The 23,188-nt window shown below is 48.6% G+C and overlaps 11 protein-coding genes across 11 annotated transcripts; 6 read left to right on the top strand and 5 right to left on the bottom strand.

Annotated features, from left to right (window-relative positions):
* The first annotated feature begins 1,234 nt into the window (after nt 1-1,234).
* On the top strand, nt 1,235-3,085 carry P175DRAFT_0518899 (homoserine kinase). Its single transcript, XM_040899076.1, has 3 exons — nt 1,235-2,105; nt 2,188-2,486; nt 2,548-3,085. The coding sequence occupies exons 1-3, from the start codon at nt 1,676-1,678 to the stop codon at nt 2,887-2,889; spliced, it is 1,071 nt and encodes a 356-aa protein (XP_040749124.1). The 5' UTR covers nt 1,235-1,675; the 3' UTR covers nt 2,890-3,085.
* A 386-nt stretch (nt 3,086-3,471) lies between these two features.
* P175DRAFT_0504475 (signal peptidase complex subunit 1) lies at nt 3,472-4,367 on the top strand. Its single transcript, XM_040897886.1, has 4 exons — nt 3,472-3,540; nt 3,739-3,796; nt 3,822-3,825; nt 3,898-4,367. Exons 1-4 carry the CDS (start codon nt 3,493-3,495, stop codon nt 4,097-4,099), a joined length of 312 nt encoding a protein of 103 aa, XP_040749123.1. The 5' UTR covers nt 3,472-3,492; the 3' UTR covers nt 4,100-4,367.
* A 68-nt stretch (nt 4,368-4,435) lies between these two features.
* P175DRAFT_0445314 (SCF ubiquitin ligase complex subunit HRT1) lies at nt 4,436-4,974 on the bottom strand (the record flags this gene model as incomplete). Its single annotated transcript, XM_040894275.1, has 4 exons — nt 4,436-4,534; nt 4,590-4,660; nt 4,726-4,804; nt 4,873-4,974. The coding sequence occupies 4 exons, from the start codon at nt 4,972-4,974 to the stop codon at nt 4,436-4,438; spliced, it is 351 nt and encodes a 116-aa protein (XP_040749122.1).
* A 953-nt stretch (nt 4,975-5,927) lies between these two features.
* On the top strand, nt 5,928-7,334 carry P175DRAFT_0511952 (uncharacterized protein; the record flags this gene model as incomplete). The annotated part of the gene is made up of 1 exon (XM_040898628.1): nt 5,928-7,334. The coding sequence occupies one exon, from the start codon at nt 5,928-5,930 to the stop codon at nt 7,332-7,334; it is 1,407 nt and encodes a 468-aa protein (XP_040749121.1).
* Nucleotides 7,335-9,205: 1,871 nt separating this feature from the next.
* On the top strand, nt 9,206-11,263 carry P175DRAFT_0375494 (SMI1/KNR4 family protein). The gene is made up of 2 exons (XM_040892957.1): nt 9,206-9,353; nt 9,450-11,263. Exons 1-2 carry the CDS (start codon nt 9,343-9,345, stop codon nt 11,014-11,016), a joined length of 1,578 nt encoding a protein of 525 aa, XP_040749120.1. The 5' UTR covers nt 9,206-9,342; the 3' UTR covers nt 11,017-11,263.
* Nucleotides 11,264-11,357: 94 nt separating this feature from the next.
* Nucleotides 11,358-12,857, bottom strand: P175DRAFT_0504471 (thioredoxin domain-containing protein). Its single transcript, XM_040897885.1, has one exon. The coding sequence runs from the start codon at nt 12,637-12,639 to the stop codon at nt 11,842-11,844; it is 798 nt and encodes a 265-aa protein (XP_040749119.1). The 5' UTR covers nt 12,640-12,857; the 3' UTR covers nt 11,358-11,841.
* A 778-nt stretch (nt 12,858-13,635) lies between these two features.
* On the top strand, nt 13,636-14,966 carry gmtA (GDP-mannose transporter; the record flags this gene model as incomplete). Its single annotated transcript, XM_040894287.1, has 4 exons — nt 13,636-13,878; nt 13,945-14,032; nt 14,095-14,466; nt 14,527-14,966. The coding sequence occupies 4 exons, from the start codon at nt 13,636-13,638 to the stop codon at nt 14,964-14,966; spliced, it is 1,143 nt and encodes a 380-aa protein (XP_040749118.1).
* A 1,041-nt stretch (nt 14,967-16,007) lies between these two features.
* On the top strand, nt 16,008-17,350 carry P175DRAFT_0511948 (25S rRNA (uracil2634-N3)-methyltransferase; the record flags this gene model as incomplete). Its single annotated transcript, XM_040898627.1, has 2 exons — nt 16,008-16,221; nt 16,347-17,350. 2 exons carry the CDS (start codon nt 16,008-16,010, stop codon nt 17,348-17,350), a joined length of 1,218 nt encoding a protein of 405 aa, XP_040749117.1.
* A 114-nt stretch (nt 17,351-17,464) lies between these two features.
* On the bottom strand, nt 17,465-18,892 carry P175DRAFT_0444810 (FYV10 family protein; the record flags this gene model as incomplete). The annotated part of the gene is made up of 4 exons (XM_040894251.1): nt 17,465-17,896; nt 17,957-18,151; nt 18,218-18,757; nt 18,839-18,892. The coding sequence occupies 4 exons, from the start codon at nt 18,890-18,892 to the stop codon at nt 17,465-17,467; spliced, it is 1,221 nt and encodes a 406-aa protein (XP_040749116.1).
* A 324-nt stretch (nt 18,893-19,216) lies between these two features.
* On the bottom strand, nt 19,217-21,414 carry cbf5 (pseudouridine synthase CBF5). Its single transcript, XM_040897884.1, has 5 exons — nt 21,205-21,414; nt 20,934-21,090; nt 20,239-20,870; nt 19,954-20,180; nt 19,217-19,890 (listed from the first exon to the last, which is right to left on the bottom strand). The coding sequence occupies exons 1-5, from the start codon at nt 21,302-21,304 to the stop codon at nt 19,567-19,569; spliced, it is 1,440 nt and encodes a 479-aa protein (XP_040749115.1). The 5' UTR covers nt 21,305-21,414; the 3' UTR covers nt 19,217-19,566.
* A 330-nt stretch (nt 21,415-21,744) lies between these two features.
* Nucleotides 21,745-23,077, bottom strand: P175DRAFT_0535469 (uncharacterized protein; the record flags this gene model as incomplete). Its single annotated transcript, XM_040900223.1, has 6 exons — nt 21,745-22,166; nt 22,218-22,383; nt 22,434-22,553; nt 22,654-22,751; nt 22,802-22,980; nt 23,043-23,077. The coding sequence occupies 6 exons, from the start codon at nt 23,075-23,077 to the stop codon at nt 21,745-21,747; spliced, it is 1,020 nt and encodes a 339-aa protein (XP_040749114.1).
* Nucleotides 23,078-23,188: the final 111 nt, after the last annotated feature.

The following is a 23,188-nucleotide window of genomic DNA, read 5'->3' as shown; positions in this document are numbered from 1 at the left end:
AGTAAAATGGTAAAGAGAAGTTGCTGCAGTTTGTCCCAAAAGGAGCACAAAAGATCTCCGCTGTCAGCAATCGCGGATGTTTCTAAGCGTATCCAAACACGAGAAGAGAATGGTGAACAAAAAAATCCCGGAATTAATGTTCCTCCATCCATTAGCCAGACCCCTCGCAAGGGCCTGGCATTACCGATGTACGTCCGTTTGCCAGATTCGAGTGTCGGTAGGAAACCCCAGTTATGGGGGTCTGGTGTCGCCCCCGCAGAAGACCCTGAACTTGGGGCCCAGGAGAGGGTGCAAGAAAGAGCACTGAGTGAAGCGAAGCCCCGCCAACTTGACTGAGTAAGAAGGAAAGGAGCGCAGTCGCTCCAAGGTTGCAAAGAAGAGGGGTTTTAGCAAAGAAAACTCCTCGACTTCAAGTCGCAGCGGTCAGGTTCGCTTGGGTTGTGGGAAGGGATCGAGAGGGAGATAAAAGGTATGCAATGAGTTGGAATGAATTCTGGCCAAGCGCGGCACGGGGGTGATAGGTTGCAGAAAGAGAGGTGAGGATTAACTCCAACTCAAAAAGCACCAAGACTCGGAAGCCGTGCACGGATGATGCAAGCTGCTCAGCTAGAAAACCAAAATTGCCAAAATTCACCGACCCAACAGATGATTGGAATAGGGGCAAAAAAAGTAAAGAGGTAACTCAAGAAGAGTTGTCTCGAGAAACGGAGGGAAAGAAGAGAACGATAGAGGAGATGGGAGTGTCTCAATTAAATGGACACCAACGAGAGAAAAAAAACGAGGGAAAAAAAAAGGCAAAAAAAAAGAGGGGCGGCAAAACTTGCGACTCGCTCGGGAACAGACAGAGATTTCCGCTTTGAGGGAATAACGTGTAAAAATAACTCAGTCAGTACAGCTCCGAAACAACCTCTGGTTAGTGTGCGGCAATTAAGTCCACCAGAGAGAGGACAGTAGTCTGCATCTGACCCAGGAGTGTGATGTGGAATTGAGAGAAGCCATTGATTATTATCTTGGTTCTTTCGGAGAGATCTCTTGGAGACTACAGTGATGGATATAGCCCTGACTGTATCTGTTTTGTGTCTGTAACAAGATTACCACACTGTACGGTATTTTAGGTAAGAAGTATTTGTACGGTATCCACTAATGGCCTGAATACAGGTCGTAGAAGCTCCAGACGATGGCGTCTCTTTCAGCCACACAGAGGCAAAAAAAAATCATCCTGAATTATCCCATGCTGATTGGGAAGTCCAGTAGAATGTAAAGACAAGGATCATCTATCAATTTATAGCTGACGGGTTGATATTGTTCCCTCTGCAGATTGATTGATTGCCCCCGACGTCGGCCGAAATTGAGACTTTTGGTCTTTTTTTTTTCTCTCCGGTGTGCCAAGAAATCCGAGTAGTCATAACCTGGAATTTTGATAGTTAGTTAACTACTCCATTATTGTATGATTCAACAAACCTCACCACCTGCTGGCCCAAACGAAAAGAGAAAAAAAAAAAAAGTGTAGTGGACAGATCATCTACTCCCGGAGAGGATTTCTTGGAGGGAATACAATACATCTTCTGATTAACGATTGCTTAAGCAATTGATCTTTTTTGCCCGTCCCTCTTTTGTTCGCCCGTTCATCCCACCTTTTTCTTCCGATCCTCTGCCGACTCAATATTTCCCCGCAATGTCGTCTTCCACCTCCTTCACCATTCGGATTCCCTGCTCGTCCGCAAACATTGGTCCTGGTTTTGATGTGATCGGTCTGGCGTTGTCTCTTCATCTCGAACTGCACGTGACTGTCGACTCATCCAAGTCATCCTCGGAACACCCATTGAACTGCGTGGTCACATACGAGGACCAAAGCGGCAGCACTGAGCAAATTAGTCTGGACCCGGAAGTGAACTTGATCACCCGTGTAGCCCTCTACGTACTTAGATGCCATGACCAACGAGCATTCCCCGTCGAGACACGGGTGCATATTGTAAACCCAATTCCATTGGGTCGGGGTTTGGGTTCGTCGGGAACCGCGGTGGTTGCGGGAGTGATGCTAGGGAATGAAGTCGGCCGCTTGGGCTTGAGCAAGGACCGCCTGCTTGATTACTGCTTGATGATTGGTGAGTCAATATTCTTTGATGCCTACCTATGCATTGGGGAAACGGTTTTATCTCTTAAACCACCCATCTAACTTCTTCACAGAACGACACCCAGATAACGTCGCTGCCTCGCTATTCGGAGGCTTTGTCGGAACTTACCTCAACGAGCTCAAACCAGAAGATGTAGCCCGCAAAGAAATCCCCCTCAGTGAGGTGCTTCCCGCTCCAGCAGGTGGGATTGACACCGGTATCCGGCCACCTGAGCCTCCTCTTGGAATTGGTCATTACAGAAAGTTCCCGTGGGCCAAGGAGATCAAGGCTATCGCCATCATTCCCGACTTCGTGGTGCCCACAGCTAACGCGCGAAATGTCCTCCCTACGAGCTACTCGAGGGCTGACGTGGTAGGTTTCATCACCGCCCGATTTATATCGAGCTCAGCTAACTAAAGTCCAATGATTGTAGGTCTTCAACCTGCAACGTGCGGCGCTGCTCCCTGCAGCACTAGGCTCCTCTCCCCCCGACCCCGATATGATCTACCTGGCTATGCAGGACAAAGTTCACCAGCCTTACCGCCAGACCCTCATCCCCGGTTTGACTGAGATCCTCCGCTCAATGAACCCAAGCACACAACCTGGTCTGCTTGGAATCTGTCTCTCCGGCGCTGGACCAACTATTCTGGCTCTAGCCACGGATAGGTTTGACGAAATCGCGCAGCTCATCATTGCTCGCTTTAGCTCCCAAAACATTTCCTGCCAGTGGAAACTGCTTGAACCTGCTCAGGATGGCGCCACAGTGCATTATTAAGAACCGCAATGCATGATACCAATTTTTCCCCACTAGAGTAACGGGTCTAGATGGAGTTTGTCCCGAAACATCGAGGACTCTTTTTTTTTTCGCTTCACAAACCCGCAAGGGTTGGGCGGCAGTAAGATAGCCTGGAGTCATGAGTCTGTATGTAGGGTAGAAACATGTAGAATGATCATTGTCAGGATAATGAAAATGAAATAAACAAGTGATACATTTCTAAACGGCAGTCCGAAGTAAACGAATCCCCGCTTCAATATTAGCATACCCCCAAACATCGACTCTCTATTTTTGTGTCATCGGCATAATTCAATCTGAGTTAACTTACCCCCATCCCCCATCATCATCTTCTTTACAACCGCGATGGTAATCAAACATAAGAGGAAGCAAGGCGGTGTCCGCCGACTGATGGACCGCTTCTCTCCGCATAGTTAGTTAACTAGTTAAACAACATCCAAGTCCTGAGAGTCCTGACTAAGAAAGACGAAGGCGGTGCGTGCCGCAATTGAAACCACCTTTAAGGTAGCTCTCGCTCCGCATCAGCTCCATCCTCACCTCACGACAACCTGCAATCTTATACCACATTCCCACTCATACAAAATCATGGATGACATATTAGCTCCAATTCAAGAGGCCTTTGAAGGCCAAATAGTACGTTTCCTTCCCCTTTTCCTTCGGTTGTTGTTGTTGTTGCGCCACCGGGCCTACTACTAGTAGTTACTACATAGCAGTGCAAGTACCTACCGAGGTGTCTTCTGATCTATCTATCTATCTTATTGGAAATTTCGAGGCCTCTCCTCACTCACTCCGGTTCCAGCTCGCTAACAACAACCTGGCAATGAATCACAGGATTTCCACGGACAACGAATTACTGAGTTTTTGTCGACGGCACTGTTGATTCTCTCCGGGGTGAGTTTTTGATTTCTTTTTTTGCGGCGGCGGCGGCGGCGGTTGGTTTTACATTGGCTAGCTTGGTTCTAATGATTTCGCGCTATATATATATATATAGGTGCTTGCGTTCTTGGCCGGGTATATCTTTCAAGATATTTATTTATCGCTTTGGGTTGGTCTCGCCGGTACGCTTGTAACGGGGCTTGTCGTTGTGCCTCCGTGGCCTGTTTATAATAAAAATCCCGAGAGCTGGCTGGTTCCTTTGCCTGGGGGGATGCGCGGAGCTGGGGTCGTGGTGGATGGGGTCAAAGTCGCGTGATGATACATATATGAATGAAATACTAGGTATGGGTGTTGTTGCGGCTTTCAAGGGTGACTGGCCGGCGACCGACCGGTGACGGTCTCTGTCTAGTAGCCAAGTGAAACCATCACTGCCGTGTCGATTTCTTTTCTTCTCTTTACTTTTACTCGCATCTGGTACCACGTAATCCAAAGGCGCTTCGAGGGGGAAAAACCACTAATAAGATAAAAGGAAGAGAGAGAAAAGCTATTAAATGATGACCCTGAACGCCGCCCAAGAAACCTCGTATTGTGGTGTTGTGTCCGTCTAGAGATGACCGCTTCCACATATTTATCAAGTCCCGCACCAGTGCGTTTACCGACCGTATTTCTGGAATTCCCAGTCCTTGTTATCGAGGGGGCACACTTGGCGGGTTTTCAGCCAGCGAGAAATGCAGTGGAAGTGGAAGGCGTGCTAGGTGGGGGTCAGCGCTGAGCTTGAGAAACAGGAATAGGTAGATTCAACCTACATTGCAGATACCCCAGGCGACAGTGCACTCCTCTGTTGTGGATGAGCCTTGGTTTGCTTGACATTCGATGCCTATACATAGGATATTAGCTCCGCGGACCACGACGAGCACGAGTACGTGACGTGACGTGACCTACATAGATCCATAATGTGATTACGGCAGATTGCACAATTATCGACGACGATATCCCACGCCCATAGAGCGACGGCATTCCACTAGTTAACACACAGATTAGCCGGCGAACTGTGTGGAAGAGTTCCCAGAGTGTTAATTGTGGCAGTACCTTTTTGACCTCAAACTTCTTCTTGCCATCACTGGCACCCTCGGCCTTGGATCCTCCCTTCACCTTGGAGGTGGTGGCTTCCTTCATTTCCACGTCGGCCATTTTGGTTAAGTCGATATTTATTTGGCTCTGGCAGGGGGCTGTGGGCTATAGGTAGGCCCGGAAGGTGGGAAGACGTGCGGTGGAGGAGGGGCACCAAATCAGACGGATTACTGCTGCGTAGTGGTAGTGTATCACAGTAGGTCGGATGGGAGGAGCTGAACAAGGACGAATGTAAGTATTCCTGAAACGACGAATGGTGGAGAGAACAACAAAGACCTCAAACGAACCATAGAACAACCCGAAGTGGTGTACCTATTGAGATCAACGAGACACTATAACCAACGGCGGCTGGCTGCTAAGGTACCTACCTACATATAGAACAGGCTCCTAGTTAACTAACTGCTGGATTGCAAACAAAACAAATATTCCAATCTTGGCGGGTGGCGTGGAAGGCGGTCAGGCCATCTTAGTCATCACCGGATCTTCCCCCGCCTGGATCATTCATTCATTCATTCATTCATCCATCCATCCATCCAGTCTTCATCAGTTCATTCTCTAACTACCTAACCTATCTCTACTACCTAACCTTCCCTCTGCCAAATGTCGTCAACCCTACAATAATGTTTCCCAGCTTTCCTTCGATTTCTTTCCTTCGATCGCCTATCTAGACGTGAGCATACCCAGGAGTTTCGGCTACTGCTTTTCTTCTGTGCTTCCTTTTGATCCTAATAATAGACAAATCCGCATTCCTTTGACCGATTTGCCATCGTTGATCCTTGCAATCCGATCTGAGTTGGGAGTTGGCGCCTGTTGATGCCGTCCCCGTTTCCACCTCTTTTGCTAATTCAGCGTTGAAATCTTTATTCAGTACAGGCTGCTGGGCAGTTATATCTTATCTACTACTGCTTCTCACGTCGCTTGCTATTCTTATTGATATCCTTGTTCTTCCCATTTCATTGCTGCGTCTCATCTCTTGAAATCAGGCTGTCTATTTATTAAGCCGACCTGTCGCAATGTCGACTCAAATAACCACTCCTCCTACCCCTAAGGGCTCTCGGAACAATCGTCGCAATCAAAAACGAAATGGTACTACTCCTTCTGCACAGAATGCTTCGGTTCTCGCAACCCCGCCATCTTCGCCTCCAAGGGCCGTAAGTCCTAGAGGGGCCACGACTGACTCATCCAACAATGTCACCTTATCCAAGAAGAAGACCAATCGATCTGCCAGGAAGCCTCGAGACATACCCAAGACCTCTCCTGTCAATAATAATAAAGGTCACCGCCATACCTCTTCACACCCCAACAATAACATCACCACCCCTCAGTTAAAGGACAGTCCTCACTATGCCGGTCCGACCTTCCACGCATCGCCTGCTCCCTCAGCACTGCCGATTCCAAGCTTCTTTTCCAAATCTCTCCCGGAAACTGACCTTGCACCTGCCCTGGAGCCGGATAGCGATGGCTTCGATGCGGAGCCAGATATGGAGGGTACCCCTTCGAAGCCCAAGGCGCGCCCAATAATTCCTCCCGAAAACCCGCAGTCAACACCCCTTGACTTCCTCTTCAAGGCTGCGGTTGAGGCTAGGAAAAGTCAACCCCAACAAAGCCCGGAGCCGAGCCCCAGAGTCAGATCGCCGCAGACCGATTCAAAAGCTCTTCAACAACGCAGGTTTAACCATGCCGCAGCCGGGATGTTTCCCCTTGAAATGGAAAGCCCAACCCCCCGTCATCCACAGATCGGGCCTTCATTCGCTCCGTCCTACAAAGATCGCATGAATGCTCTCCGGTCTGCGAGCTCGCCTTCTCCGGTCCTTAAGGACCTCGGTGAGGACGAACGACGAGCGAAAACAGAAGCGTTGAAGAATCTATTACTTAATCCTCGGCCCCAGCGGCCATCTTCTGCCTCTCATGTTGCCCATAATCAAGTTAACGGTCACCATGACCGGCCTGGCCCAAATCCAATGGTCCCTCATTTCGCGACTCCTCTAAGGACAAGCTCGGGGCCCCCAACCGCTGGCTCCTATCATTTGCCTTTTGATCAGCAGGCCCCTTCTACCAGAGCTGAGGCGCACTCACAATCCTCTCATATGCACCCGAATTCTCCACAGCACTTTAAATCGCAAAGCTCTGCCCTGCGAAGGGAGGTTCTTTCGTCAAATCCCGGCAATGCCCCAAATACGCCAAAGCAAGCGTACCATTCACCTTTCATGACATATGATTACGCCAAGTTCTCTGGTCAGCAAAATTCAACTTACTACGCCCAAGGTTCATCGAAGTCCCCTGTGTCACGATCATCGTCATCCAGCGCCAACTCTCAGGCTCTTGATACTAAGAAGATGGAGGACGATCTACGCCGAATCCTAAAACTCGATGTGACTCCAGGAATCCCACCTAGTGGTATGCAAAGCTCACTTGCATGATGCAGTTAGTTTCCGTTTCTGTTTGTTTCAACACTATTTGCCATGTTTCTTCGTCTACGACTCCTCGCAATTGACCCATGGGTATCCCCACGATTTCAATGTTCAGCCTCTCGATCTCCTTTTCTAAACCCACATGTTTGAGGATTTATACAGACTTTTGAGGAGTATTCTCTTTTGCTTTCAAAAAATTCGCTCGCTCCACGTCGCTGCCTTCGGGTCCTTCTTTCACCCTTCCGGCATCTAGGTTCCTCCATGTCCTTATGGTATAGTTTTCGGTGTTTATTGTGCTTTCGTTGGTAGCGGCTACTCTTGTGATTGGCAAGGTCAATTGGCTCGGTATGAGGAATTTTTTTATACTCTCGGTGTGCATCAAACCTGGAGTTCAGTTACATTTTTGAGCGCTGTTTCAACGCAGGGTTTTTTTTTTTCCCTCCCTCTACTTCTTCAATGCTTCAATAGTTGGGTTGTGATGCCATTCGTTCACGCACAGGTGCTTTTATTTTTATTTTATTTTTTTACTCCATTTTTACCTGTCAAGTCTCTCCATGGTTTTTGCCTGTTAAGCTTGTCGTTCCCTCTCTTACATGTTTCCTTCCTCCTGTTTGGGTATTCAACAAGTACAACCGCGTGCTTTCGTAACCGACAGATGTGATGTGACGATGACAGCAACCGCTGTTAACTGCTCTCATACTGCATTATTCTTCTCTTTATACCTTGTGCAACGTTCAATCGGCTATGGTCAGGTTGTTCGACGCATATCCGTTCTTTCCACTGCGATTCTTATGTGATATCTCTACATACATACTCTACTACATCGCCATTCCTTCTTTATTCAGGGGTTCACTGCCACATTCTTGCGACAGGGAAAAGCCTACTTCAACGATGTGTTCTCTCTTGAGTGTTCTTCAGTTTTCTCCGGTAGTCTCCTTTGTAGACTTGCTTAACAAGCGCACCATGCAGTATAAGTCTAGATGTAGAAAACGATAAAGTAGAGAGATATGGAGGAAACCCTCTCTAATTTTTATTTTTTTTTTATTTTTTTTTTTGGTTCCCAAGCCATGTCTCGGAGCGTGCGTCCGCCACCGCATGCACGGGAAAGGCTTAAACGCAGTTCAATTATTTTGACCGGCAGCGAGGGAGAGTGGGAAGCGGATCTATAGATAGGTCAAGCAAGCCCTGCAGAATTCGGAGCAAAAAATGATATCACGATGGGGAGTGAGTGGATTTCCGCAATTGGATGTCTGTTGGTAACGAGGAATGCGAGATGTTTTTGTTTTCGGCTGGCGGGCTTGACAACCCTCCTCTTTTCTGTTGGATTCATAACGTGAGAAGAGTGTTTATTTTTGATTTTGATTTTGATTTTTAAATATAGATCATTGAGTATTTTCAAGAATACTATCCTGGTGGCAAAGATAATTATAGACAGGTACCATACATACACATACAGAATTACAGATTACATAGAAAAGTTCTGTAAGCATACATTGTAATATGGGAGATGCTTTCCAGGGGTACAAAAGTAACAATCAAATCAAATAAAACAATCATAATTTAAATCGTGGATGCCAGCGTCGCGCCAACCCACACACTAAACTAACCAGACGCAAAAAGAAACCAATCTTCTTTCTCCCTTCTCTCCTCCTTCTTCTCTTTTCCCCGAAGTCATCATCATTCATTCCTATCCGATCCTATTCCAGCTTCTTCCTCTTCTCTCTCTCTCTCTCTCTCTTTTAAACGGAAACACTTCCTCCTCGCAGCTTGGATCTACCAGAACCTAATTCTAGCCTTGTTACCCACTGACTCCTGTCTCGTTGATTCCTTCGATCCTCCCTTTCTTACTCTCCTTCCTCCGCGGGCTTTTCTCGACTCATATTCCCCCACCCCCCCTTTCTTCGACTTCAGTTATCCAATGATCTGTCTGCACTCTGCTTAAAAACCCTCAGAAAGACTCGCTTTTTTTGTTGTTGTTTATCATCCCCTCGTATCTCTCTCGCGTCAACCCGCCATCATGGCGAATCCGTAAGCACCTCCCTCTCTCCCTGTCACACTACCTGTCGGTTTGCATTTTCACCCCAAGGCTAATTTTTTTTTTTTTTTCCTATTTGATGACCACAGTCTCAGTTCAGCATGGCGTTCCTTTTGGCATACGATGACCTCCTATGATCGACATGCGTCCCACGACTCTCCCTACCGAACAGGCCAACATGTTCCTCTCAGTCAGAGTCGCCATGAACCTCTCACGTCGATAGCGACAAGCGCTATCGAGTCTCGACCAGATCTCACCAACCCCTATGAAGATGAACAGCCCAGGGGCTGGAACGGCTCCCCAACCGGCATCGCCTCCCCGAACCGCCCTTATTCGCCCGGGATGCGATCTATGTCTTCACAGCAACGACGATCAACTGATCAAGGTCCAGATGGGCCTCCAGAGATCCAGATGCAGAGCTTCCACGATGGCGCACCACCCCCTCCTCCCATTGGACATTCGTGGCGAAAAATAGAACGCTGGTTGGAGAGCAATTACGAAGAGCTTTACGACAACCTCTGCGAAGGTTGCACCCAAAATGACATTAATGAACTGGAACATGAATTAGACTGCAGCCTGCCGTTGGAGGTTCGGGAATCGCTGATGGCCCATGACGGCCAGGAACGCCCGGGTCTGCCAACGGGTATCATCTTTGGCTGCATGCTTCTCGACTGTGAAGAAATCGTCCAGGAGTGGAAAAACTGGAGAACCGTCAACGAAGAGTTCCTGGCTACTTCCAACATGGTTAACCCTCCAGTCGCCCCCAAAGCGACAGCGAGCTCCTCGTCCGCCCCCCCCTCGGCTCAGGGCGCTAATCCGATGTGGAGACAGGACCTTCAGGAGCGACAAGACTCTCAACCCCCTGGTGCGGTCCAGAAGGCCTACGCCCACCCGGCTTGGATCCCTCTTGCCCGTGATTGGGGTGGTAACCACATTGCGATCGACCTGGCTCCCGGACCCGCGGGAAAGTGGGGCCAAGTCATTATCTTTGGGCGTGACTACGACTGCAAATATGTTGTTGCTCGATCCTGGGCTGCCTTCCTCGCCGTGTTAGCAGATGACCTCTGCAGCGGCAAGTCTATGGTGGATGAAGAAACCAACGAACTCAAGCTCCTGGAATTTAAGGCCCAAAACGTCGAACCCCCTTACTTGGAGATTCTCAGGTGGAGGACGGACCAAAAATACGGCAGAAAGGCACCTCGCCGCAAGGCTCCCAATGGACTGGGACTTAACACTGGCAGCAAGTCCGGGAAAGAGTCCCCTTACGGCAGCCCAGGGCCTAGTGAGGAGCGTGGAAGGTCACCCCACCGCTTCCCCAATCGCGGTGCTACTCAGAGCCCCAAGACGCAATTCGGTATTTCTAGCCCACTCGCGCGTGTCACCGAAGAGGTGTCAAGCCCGGTACGTGCCAGCACCGAGGACAAACTTGCCGAGGATGCTGGCAAGGCGGCCTCGAAAGAATCCCAGATCGAGGATCTTCTGGAAGTTTCAACCCCCCACGACTCGGGTAAAGAGAATGAAAGATTTGGTGAGCAGACACCCACAAAGAAGTCATCAGAGCCAGAAAAGGCGCCAAGGCGTGAATCGAACCAGGGAGCCTCGACCCCGGGCTTGGATAGCGAGGTTTTGGGCGAAATGAAGAATGTTGCCATCTAAATGCCGGTTTCCTATTGCGTGTTTTCCCTTCCCTGATCCTCCTTTCGCGATTATTGGCAGATTGATTCTGCGGTTCTAACACATGGCTCTCTCTTTATCTTGTTTTCTTTTTTCATTGAAGTGTGTCAGGCGCAGTTACCAAGGCGATGGGGTTTGTGTGAAGATTATTTGAACATCCTTGTATAAACTTCTTCCATTCTTCTGTTTTTCCCTGTGGCCTTAGCAGTCAGTCCCTCTGTGGGGATCTGCGACTTTCTTCGTTTGGTTTGGGATGGTGAGCTGATATGCTATTTTTCCTATATTGTCTGTAACTTTATTACCGCAGTCATGCAGTGTTAGTTTCTCAATTTTGTCTTGTTGCTCTTCATTAATGTTACCCATATACACACGCATGATGATGATTGCTCTAAATTCCATCTTGCTTTCATACCTAACAACCGACACTTGCTTGCGGCTCTACCGCTCTGGCGTTCACTTTGGACGCATATGGATGGATGCGAGGTGTACTTTTGGTCTCTGTAATAATGTCTGGTAGTATTATCATACTTGTATGTCCGGATATAGGGCCCTGGCCCCTATCCAACTTGGGAGGTGTATATAGGAGGGATTGTCCTGGCTTACAACCACCAACCCTCGCAGACAGACATACCAGAGAACACTCGAGGCGGTTCAACTGGGTGTCAATTCATTCGGTAGCCACAACTCCCTAGCCAGCACATCTCAGCTACCTAAACTGCGGGCCTCGACCAGCAATATTTCCCTCTCCTATCGCGAGGGAAGCCATTCCTTAAGCTAACCTGCACTGCACAGCCCATTCAATCTATTTCAATCCCAATCATCATCATCGTCGTCGTCATCGTCGGCCTGATTATCGCGCCTCCCACTACCCCGTGCATTCCCCGTTCGAATCCCCCTTCTCCGCGGCCTCCTCCTCCTCCTCCTCCCTCCTCCTTCACCCTCACTCCCGCTTTCATCGTCCTCTTCATCCTCCTCATCCGAAAGCCCGCCACTCTCGCCAGCCCTAAACTTGGCCTGTCCCAAAACCCCCTTAAACACCAACCTCCTCTCCAGCGTCGCCGTACTAAACCCACTTGCCCCGTCGCGCCCACCAACACCCAACCCTTCGAACCCAACAACGCGCTCCACTCCAACCCCATCCTTAAACCCAATCACGCAAGGCAGAACCCGAATCTTCAATTTCTCCACGATGAAGGGCGCATGGCGCACATCGACCCGGGCAAATTTCACCTCGTGGTGTCGACTTGCCAGCGCGCGGATATGTTCGTCCATGACCCCGCACTTTGCGAAATCCGGGTGTGCAAAGTGGATCACACACCGGTTTGTTTGCGTGGTGAAGTCGAGGATTGTTGGGTCGGATATTAGGGTCGGGTAGAGCGTGTCTTGCTGGACCATTAGGGTTGCTACCGCTGCTGCTGCTGCTGTTGCGGACGACGAGGGTGCGCCAGCGGAGGTTCGAGGATCGTACTGGCTCGAGGCGAATTCGGCATTGAGTTGTTCGATTCGCGAGGCGCGGTAGGCGGGGTCGTCTTCGTCTTCGAGGGCTTTTAAAATGGCGTCGTCCGAGTCGGAGTCGGGGTGGTCTTGGGGGGTGTTGAGGGTCATTTGTATTGTGGATTTGGATTGGGTTCGGTTGGATTAGGTGTAGTTGTTAAGTAAGGTAAGGAGAGTGAGTGCAACTGATTATTGTAGAATTGTAGTGGGGGAGGGAGAGGATTTTGTGGTAGTGTGGTTGAAAAAGTGAGGATGTACCACGCCGCGCCCAAATATATATATAAACTACGGAGTGTCTCCTACTATCAACTTTACTACCGTGTTTAAAGTGTGTGGGTGAAGTACATCAAAACATATATAGATATATACTAGATATATCAGGTTATATTCTAAATCTACTTATTCAATGCGCATTCGTACACTTAATCAAGGCCAATTGAGCTATGTTCTTTTTCTTTCTTTTCCTTTTTTTGCTCTGGTCTCAATATAACGGTATGACCAGACTAGGAAGACAAATTCTCTCTCTAACTAACCGACTAAAAGATAGTTAACTAGTGAACTACAAATAGAAATGCTTAGCAATAGTGAAATTGATCTAAATCCGTAGCCTTGAAATAGGTAATTCTTTAGTATAAAATAGATCAAGGACTCAATTCAATCATTACGTGTAATATACGTGACCATACATACCAAAATACCAGACGGTATTGCCCGTTTCCGGAACTGACGGCGCCAAACCTGATTGGGCCATGTTATTACTGCCAGGAACTTTTTCGTCTCGCAATCTCCATCCAGTCTCTTTCTCCTTTCTATCGGGGCTCCTTTTCAACGTTCTTTCTCGTTGCTTTCCTGCTGCTTCTTCTTCTTCTTCTTCTTCTTCTTCTTCTTCTGTTTCTTCTTCCTTTCCTCTTCCCCTACAATTTAAAAATATCTTGCTTAATTACTTTCCCTAGTGGTTTCCTTTCTCCTTTATCTAGATATACTTACTGCCTAATCTTCTTGATCCGCACCGCCCCCCCGTCTTCGGTCGCTTTTGGACTGCGAAAGCCTCCCCTTTTCTTAGCGACTTCACAGCACCTCGTCTAGACGAGCGTATCATCAGGCAAGATGGTGGATAACAGGAAACCAGACGACTACGCAATCGAGATGGAGAAGCTGGGCCAGAACAAGAACTTCGAGGCGCCGCCGCCGCCTCCTCAACCTAGAAGCCCTCCGTCCAGTCCACTTGCCAACAGTGCGGCTCTGCCGGTCCTGGCGTACTGTGGATCATCTATTTTGATGACCGTTATGAATAAATACGTCCTTTCCGGCACAGGTTTCAACCTCAACTTCTTCCTTCTTTGCATCCAGGTATGCTGGAGATTTCCACACTAGGGGTCGAATTGACAGTCGCTGACCGGGGGGATTTGGGTTTAGTCTATCGTCTGCATTATCGCGATTCAAACGTGTAAATCCTGCGGTCTGATCACATACCGTGATTTTAACCTAGACGAGGCTCGCAAGTGTACGTATCCCGTGGTCGTTCGTGGCTTTGGGGGCGTGACTGACCCGCTTTCTCTGCAACAGGGTTCCCAATCACTCTGCTTCTTATCGGTATGATCTATACCGGATCTAAGGCTCTGCAGTATCTTTCGATCCCTGTCTACACGATCTTTAAGAACCTGACCATTATCCTTATCGCATATGGCGAGGTCCTGTGGTTCGGTGGCTCTGTAACTGGGCTCACCTTGTTCTCGTTCGGGTTGATGGTTTTGAGTTCTATTATTGCGGCCTGGGCCGACATTAAGCATGCCGTTGAGGGTGGTGGTGATGCCACTGCCAAGGTCTCGACCTTGAACGCTGGATACATCTGGATGTTGGTCAACTGCCTGTGCACCTCCTCCTACGTCCTGGGAATGCGCAAGAGAATCAAGTTAACCAACTTTAAGGACTTTGACAGTATGTTACCGTTCCTTGAATAACCTAACCAGACTCCACATATCTAACTCCCGGGTCTAGCCATGTTCTATAACAACCTTCTCTCGATCCCTGTCCTGGTCGTCTTGAGCGGTCTGATCGAGGATTGGTCACCCGCTAACGTCACCCGCAACTTCCCTCCCGTTGACCGTAACGGTATTGTGTTCGCGATGATCCTCTCTGGATTGTCGTCCGTGTTCATCTCCTACACATCCGCCTGGTGTGTTCGCGTGACATCTTCAACCACCTATTCCATGGTTGGCGCTCTCAACAAGCTGCCCATTGCCATCTCTGGCTTGATCTTCTTCGATGCGCCTGTGACCTTCCCCAGTGTGTCGGCCATTTTTGTCGGGTTCGTCAGTGGCATCGTGTACGCTGTTGCAAAGATCAAGCAAAACGCTAAGCCCAGGATCGGCATTCTGCCCACCTCCAACCCTGTCAGTGCGAGCAGCCAAAGCATGAGGGATTCTCTCCGATCCTAACTGAGATGGCTCTTGTCTCACCTCATACCTAAAGCTGGACATACCCCGGGGAGTATGCTTCAATAATGACAATTTATTCCCCCGTATGTGATATGTGACTCACGTTTCATGCTTGCAGAAGGTAGCCCTGCAGTCTCGATTGAGCCGCAGCTGGTTCCACATTGGCAGGTGTTGGTGGTCTTGTATTTTATCTTTTGGCTCCAGATCGAGCTGGCACGCGATTTCGTTTGCTTTCGGTCTCCCCTCCGTACCAGGGTGATGCCCTCCCTTCATTTACAGTTAATGCCTTGCCTTCTGCGGCGCAAACGGGCGCTTTTTCTTGCGAGTATCATCTAGGAATATCGGGCTCTGCTATCTCTGCGTTTACTTGGTCAAGGCATATATATGTTTACGTTTCCCTGGTGCATGCAATAAAGGCCACAGGGAAAGTTGTCTGCGGGTCGCATATGAAAAGGGAAGATCTTTTCTAGGCGATTGAGTTTGTATATATGGATTTTCATTTCTCTTTTTTAATATGCTATAGAAAGCGTCTTTTGGATGATCCATCATGGCTGTCATGAATTAATTCGTATACATAACATAATCTCTAGAGCAATATTTTAACTAATTGTCGTATAACAAAGTTAGACATAGTTGATAAGTAGTTGTTGACGTGGACGCAAGTAAAGCAAAGCAAAGTAAATTTACTCATGGCGTGCGGGCCCTGTGGCGGACCGAAAAGGAAACTCGGGTTTCCAATTTTTATACCAGCTCCAAAAAAAAAAAAAAAAAGAAAAGAAAAGACGCGCTTTACCCACTTCTTCTTCTTATATAGCCCAATCCCTCCTCTAAACCCAACCAAGTGAAGAAAGAAAGAAAGAAAGAAAGAAAGAAAGAAAGAAAGAAAAAAAAAATATGGTAAAGCCTAAAAGGCTTCGACCCCAGCATCGGAACCCCAGTATGCGTCCCGGCCACGGACAAGGACAAGCCCAGGGAGGAAATCTCAAAGCAGCAGCAGCAGCAGCAGCAGCAGCAGGAGAAGGCGTTAAAAAGCACCGCAAGATGCATACCTTTTCGAAGCTCTCCACGCAGACCAAGAACAGCAGCAGCAGCAGCAGCAGTAATAACTCTCTTGGGGGTTCACGGGGTGCTCGGGCTCGGGCTCAACCACAGCAGCAGCAGCAGCAGCAAAAACAACATGTACATGTACAAGTACAGCATCGAAGACCGATTGTGCCGTTTTCGAGAAGGGATCGGGTGTTGTTAGTTGGGGAAGGTGAGTTTCATTCATTCATTCATTCATTCATTCTTTTTGCCCTCTTGTTTGTTTCTTGGGCGGGGGGTTTATATTATTATTATTATATTTACATTCTTTTCTAACGTTATATTACCTATATACAGGGGATTTCTCATTCGCTCGCTCACTGGTTCAACACCACCATTGCAAGCAAGTCACGGCGACATGCTACGACTCCCAGGAAACACTGTATGGCAAGTATCCGCAAGCAGAGAGGAATATCAGTGATATTCTCGGTGCGGGTTCAGGCCATTGTCGTTCGAAGAACCATGCCAATGCCAATGCCAATGATGAAGAAGAAGAGCATGCAGAGCACAGGGAGGAGGAAAGCAATGAAGCCCAAGCCCACAAATCCAAACTCATTCGTAAACCCCATGTGCTCTTCTCAGTTGATGCCCGGAAACTCGGCTCACCTGCTGGAGGCGGCAAAGATGTTCGCGTCGGATATCCGCGTCGAGAGCGCAAGCGGCCTGCGTGGGAAGAGGCCGCTGCGCGGAAGAAAGGCGAGTGGGTGAAAGAGGTGAACGCCGGCGGGGCCTGGGATATGATTTGTTTCAATTTCCCTCATGTTGGCGGTCTTTCTACGGACGTGAATCGGCAGGTGAGAGCGAACCAGGAACTTCTGGTTGCGTTTTTCAAGGCTTGTGTGCCGTTGTTGGCTTCGAGGCCGGACGTTAGGGATGATGATGATGATGATGAAGAGGAAGAGGAGGAGAGTGATGATGGTTCGGCTACGGGTAGCGATGAAGAAGATGATGATGAAGTCAAGGCGAAACGTGAGTGGAGGACTGAACCCGGGCAGATTTTGGTGACTTTATTCGAAGGGGAACCGTACACTTTGTGGAACATTAGGGATCTTGCGCGCCATGCGGGCTTGAAGGTTGTGACGAGCTTTAAGTTTCCGTGGACTTGCTATCATGGATACTCTCATGCGCGAACGATAGGGGAGATTGAAGGAAAGGATGGAGGGAGAGGAGGATGGAGGGGTGAAGATAGAGACGCTAGGACATATGTGTTTGAGGTCAAGACGGAGGACCACGTACCAGCCCCGGGGACTGGAAAGAGGAAGAAGAGAGCAGCAGATACAGACGAATCCGATAGTGATTAACCTGTTCAATAATTTACGTACAGCGACTAATACCCCCCTGGCTTGAAGCTGCCTCATGAGTGGTATTAAAAATGCAAAATATAGGAGATGAGGACGGACGTTCCGCGCGCCCATTTACATGATATAAACTTTCTTAAGGTCACTCTCATCGAAAATCTCTCCAGTGGTAGGGTCTTTGACCTTGCCGGCCTCGAGTGAGCCCACCTTCTTGCTCATCTCGAGCAGCCGCTGCAGGCCGTATATCCTGCCATTAGGCAAGACGATTGGGTCATTTTCGACAGAACTCTTAGTATGGTGAGCATATGGCATGTTGCGAGCAAGCTCATTCAACTCCGTGGAGCAGATAGGGCACACGGATGTTGTAGTGGACAGAGAGTTAGAGCTTGAGGAGGTATAAGCAGAGTGGCATGATGGTGTCTTGAGAGCGGAAAGTCCCGCCGATAAGGCAATATGTAACAATGGGCGAGAGGGCAATGAGAGAAGCTCGTGGTGCGTGCGGACGAATAGGTCTGAAAGGTATGTCCAACGGCCGGAGCAATACATGGACTGCAGCTTGTTAGAGGAGTTCCGCTTGTACTACACACATAAGGTTAAATAAATAAATACCCTGTAAGGTTCTGCCTTGGTATCCCGGGGAAAAGCGAGCAATCCAGCAGCCCGATGAATTTCCGCCGACTGTGTCTCTATATACGGAGCGAGATACTTTTTGGCGTGTACCATTGCTTCGGCCACTTTTGCTTTCTCTCCTGTTCGGATCATCTCGATGTATTGTTGCAGTCGCAGTTCAAACTCTAGATTGTACTATTATCTCTGTTAGCACCGTGAAAGGAGTCAATCACGAGAAATAGAGAAATAAATTTCACTCACCTGACTTTTCTTCAACGCAGCTTTATTCTCACTGCACCACTGTAGAGCATCTTTGGTCTCTCCGCGGCGGAGACTCTCGGCAACCCGCTGACACTGCACGAAGACATTGAGATCAACAAGATCCTCAATGTCCTTGTCCCGAGCCAATTGCTGAGCACTCTCAGTATACCCCAAGCGTAACATATGATCGACTACGAGCCTATCGAGCCGCACCCTCGACCACTGGTCATACTTGACGTCAGCCAAGTTGGGAATCTGGTGAAGACATTCCAGATGCTGAATGCGCTTTCTGGATTGATCATGGATGTTCTTCTCTTCCTGCTGCAAGCTTTCCATTTTACGCTTCAAGCCCTGCATGCGGGCTATCATGGCTTCGAGGGCGGCGAGTGTCTGATCAGGTGTTTGGGTGTCGGACATGGAGGCTTTGGCGGCCTCTTTGAGTGCGGGGAGGACATATTCTTTTTCTCGTTCGACAAGACGCTGGACGGATTTGAAATTTCTTCGGGCGAGTTCATGGGGTAATCGAAGGAGAGGTTGATCCTACAGGAAGACCTTCATGTTAGTAGTGAGAGGTAAGGTGAAGCAGAAGGGGGAAGGGGGGGGTCATCGGAACTGATATACCAAAAGTAGGTGATTCTCCGCGTTGAGCTTCGTCGAGGTGAGTTCCGCCGCCATGCCGGAACAAGGTGCTTGTGGGATATGCAGAAGGGCTTGGACAAGAGAACGCAAGTCAAAATAGTTGATTAGAGGTGGTGAAGACTGTAATGACTCCTGATCATCGATTCCAGCCGGCTGTAACGTTGTTCGAGCGCCTGATGCAGAGGGTTGAAGTGAACTATCCCCAATTAGGAAATAGACTCTATTTGGATGTCAAGATGAATCTTGTCGATGGAGTCGAACAATAGTTAGTTATAATGAGAAGATTAATAAAAGATTATATATTTTGAAAAGAGATGCTGATCTTACTTTGGTGAATCTTCTTTCCTCCCGACCAACTCCGTGCATCATCAGAGCGACATCCAACCACCACAAAGTGACTGATCTGATGCTTGATTCGATTCGTTAAATAAGAGTCAATATCCCCAAGACTTCAGTACACGAATATATTGAATATTTTTGCTTTGTCTCGAAGCTAAGTACTGATACTGAACGATAACATAGATAAGAAACCAGATAAATTAAAATTCATTCCCTTTTCAACCCAAGACTCCGATAGAAGAAACAAATATGATACAGGAATCTTGCCCAAGTAAGGAGGCCCTGAGATAAGAATGCGTGAGCGCGTAGATGCATTTTCAGCGAAGAAGCGCTTTTCAGTCAGAGCCTGGCAAGTGACTTCCTGGAAGGACTTAATCACTGTCGTCACTGTCGTCCTTCTCCTGCTTGGACTTCCTCCGTTCCTTCTTTTCCTTCTTCTCCTTCTTCTTGCGCTTACGCTCAGCCCGCTCCTCGGGGGTTTCCCCCTCATGTCTCTTGCGCTTCTTCTTGTCATCATCCTCATCAACATCCATCTTGCTCTGTGGGGACGATGGGACATCAGCCTCGGGGGCAGCGGTCTCTTCCTTGGAAGTGCCCTCAACTTCTGCCTGAGCAGATGCTTCCTCTGGTGCAGAGTAATCCTTGTAGTCGCTCTTCCACTTGGCGGGGGTGGCTTCGTTAGTCCGGCCGTATTTCTAGAAAAAAAAAAAACGGCATTAGTAAGATAAGAGCGAACATCGAATGGCCAGAATACTCACATCAAGCTTGCCGGCAGACTTGAGCTTCTTCTTCTCCAGAGCAACAGGGCCCAATCCCCAGCGGCGGGGGTACAGGTCACGCTCCATGATGCAACGCTTGACCTTGGCAACAACACCGTGGTCGCAGGTGGAAAGCTCAACGGTGGACATTTGGGCAATACCAATAGCGATGGCCTCACCCTTGGTAGTCATGAGCACAACCTCCTCGTTAAGTTCAATACCAGCCTCTTTATACCAAGTTAGTCATTCAACTCTTAATATTGCGATTGAAATAAATGAACTCACCGAAGCGGAGAAGACCAGGAATCATGAGCTTGGCACCATAGCACACAGCGTTGACGGCGCTGTCCTTGACAACGATACGCTTGTAGCTTGTGAGGAGAGTCTCCAGAGGCTTGATGACCTTGCGGAGGTAAGTCTCGTCCCTCTGGTTGTCATACATCCACTGGGCGTCCAAAACGTCGTGGAGAGTAACCATGCCCTTGTTCTCGTCCATGGCTCCACTGCGCACACGTCTCAGCTCCTGCATGTGAGCACCGACACCAAGAAGGAGACCGAGGTGAACACAGAGGGTACGGATGTAGGTACCAGCCTCACAGCTGACCCAGAAGACACCGAGATGTCTCTCATTGTCGAACTCATACAGTTTGCTCTCGTGGATGGTTCTGATACGGAGTTGACGCTTGACAGCAGAAATAAGGGGAGGACGCTGGAAGAGGGCACCAGTCAAGGTCTCCAAAGCCCTCTTAAATTGAGCCTCACCACCAGGGATCTTGTCGTGCAAGCGAATGACACAGACGTACTCCTTTCCAGCACCTTGTTGGGACTTGACGAGACGAGTAGCGCGATCAATGCAAACAATCAAGCAGCCGGTGACCTTGGGATCGAGAGTTCCACTGTGTCCCGTCTTTTCCGCCCTGTAAAATAATCCAATGATTCAGCACTCCAGGTCCAACCACGGAGGATAACCCGGTATTTACCTCAGAATTCTCTTCATCCAAGCAACGACTTCATGGCTGGATGGGTTGGAAGGCTTGTCGAGATTGATCACACCGGAACTGATATACGACTTGAGGTCTCGCTTGAGAGGAGAGCAACCAGCGGGAATGGGGGTAAAATGACCAGTCCTCACGAGAACTGTTGAAACAGTATTAGTAAAAGTTACTTCTGGCAAACGTACACGACTCGCAGAGGAGTTTTTTTTTTATGCCTGTAATTATAGAGCAGAGCATGAGATTAACGCGAACATACGCTTGTCATAATTTTTGAGGAGCAGAGGCCAGTCCTCTGTAGAAATGTTGGAGGAAGAAGCCTCCGGCTTGATTGTGTAGTCCACTTCTTCCTTGGCCATTGCGACTGCTATTTGGAACAGGCTGGCTCAAACAAATGCAAGGAAGTCAGCGAAATGCAGGTGTTGAGAAGAAGTACGGGAAAAGTGCACTTCCTGGACTCGAGATTTTGTTCTGCCGCTAGCGAGGAAGAAGATCCAGAAAAATTTCAAGTGCGCCAAAGAGCTCCGGCGACAAATGCGGTTAGTGCACAAATTTCCGCAAACTGTCACGTGATTAACCCTTACACTCAAAAAAAAAAAAGATTCAAGTTGTACAAAGAGGAGAGATTCAAATATGCTGATGAAGAATCGCATTGAAAATAATTACGGGAAAATCTTTATCATACAAGGTGGTGAAGGGCTGATTGAGCATTTTCAGCCGTCCAAGCCGTAAAGGTGTGTGTAGGTACGGTTTACCTAGGACCTATATCATTCATAATTGAGGATCTCATCCGTGGGCATCAGCTCCCTCCAAGTCTTCGTCCTGAGCCCCTGCTACCCCATGTATTCTGGAAAGAAGATGTCCAGCCGCTAGGTTGTTGTGGTTCTTCAGCCTGGTTGGCGGAAGGTCGGAAAGCCCTTCCATAGCTGCGGTGCTCACCCTCCCGTAGATAAACGGCGAAGTATCTCCTCACGAATCGTGGAGTGGTGATCCAGTTTCTCCCTCCACCAAAGGTGGGATAGATCCGGGTCAGAAAGTCATACAAGTGGGCAGCCACTAATCCCATGCCCTCGGATAATGCTGCGGGCCACCCAGCGGTGACCAAGGTCAAGGTGAGCATTGCCCAAGGCAGAAGCTCGGTAGGGATTTGGATGATTATGAAGGTGGTTCTAGTGCCTCTATTATCCTGGGAGTACGTGAAGACAAATGCCAGAATCAAGGCTGTGGCGTATTAGTGTAAGCAAATATATGCGAACCTCGCAATGAGCTTACCAGAGGTAAAAGTTACGCTATTCAGAATAAAGCCTGCGGTGCCCTTCGGGGTTGTCAGCAATTGCTGGGCTACATTTGGGAATGTGATGTGAAACAAAAAGTAAAATGGGATTTCAGGTACATAATGGTATAGAGTAATGTAGGGCACCAAAACCACCTGCGCAAACTGATTCCTTCACGCAGGCTATCTCACTGGCAGTCCCACCATTCCTGCACGTATATGGCCCTGTAAGGATCAAAAAAGAAGGCACCATATGCGATACAAGGGTGATCTTCCTCGTTTCCAGGAACCGCTTCAGCTAGAATATGGCTGGGCGGGCAGATATTGCGAGGTGTCTGGGAGATAAAGGGGTGGGTGGGGATGGAAGCATGGCAATGATAAAGACGGAGGTTCTATCTGATAGATACAGTTGAAGTGGATGCTTCCAGAACTTACCATGATAACAGAAGCTACAAAGACCACGTAGGTGAAGAAGTCACCAGGCGCAGTAAACCGAGGCGAGCCGGTCTCTAGCTTGCTTGCATAGGTATACACTACCGTCGGATTAGCAGAGCTAATAGACGGGATTGCCGTGGCACTGTACTGAAATAGAGATCGAAGACGAAACCAATCCCGCCTCCGGTCAGGAAGAACGGCGTGAACAATCTCCAGACCTCAGGCCATATCTTAAAGAGCAGGCGAGGTAAGAAGAGTACACGGAAATACTTAAGCAGCTGACCATGGACGAGGACAGACTCGACAAAAGTGATGGCAGTAATTGTCCTGTTCAAGACAAGAAAAAAAAAAGTTAGTGGGATACTAATTAAGAGCGCAGAGTAACATACCTGGCCACAACAGGAGCAGACCAAAAGAAATCCATTGCTGCTGGTAAGTATGTATTTCAACAACCACGGTATATTTTATGGATGATGGTTTCAAATGTTGGAGTTAATGACACTTCATTCTGTGTCAATATCCCTAAAGTTGTGGA

The sequence above is a fragment of the Aspergillus ochraceoroseus genome (genome assembly GCF_002846915.1).
Source record: "Aspergillus ochraceoroseus IBT 24754 chromosome Unknown P175scaffold_9, whole genome shotgun sequence".
In the NCBI taxonomy this organism is placed as follows: Eukaryota; Fungi; Ascomycota; class Eurotiomycetes; order Eurotiales; family Aspergillaceae; genus Aspergillus; species Aspergillus ochraceoroseus.
Note: the sequence above shows the minus strand (reverse complement) of the source record. Positions and strands in the feature narration are given on the sequence as shown.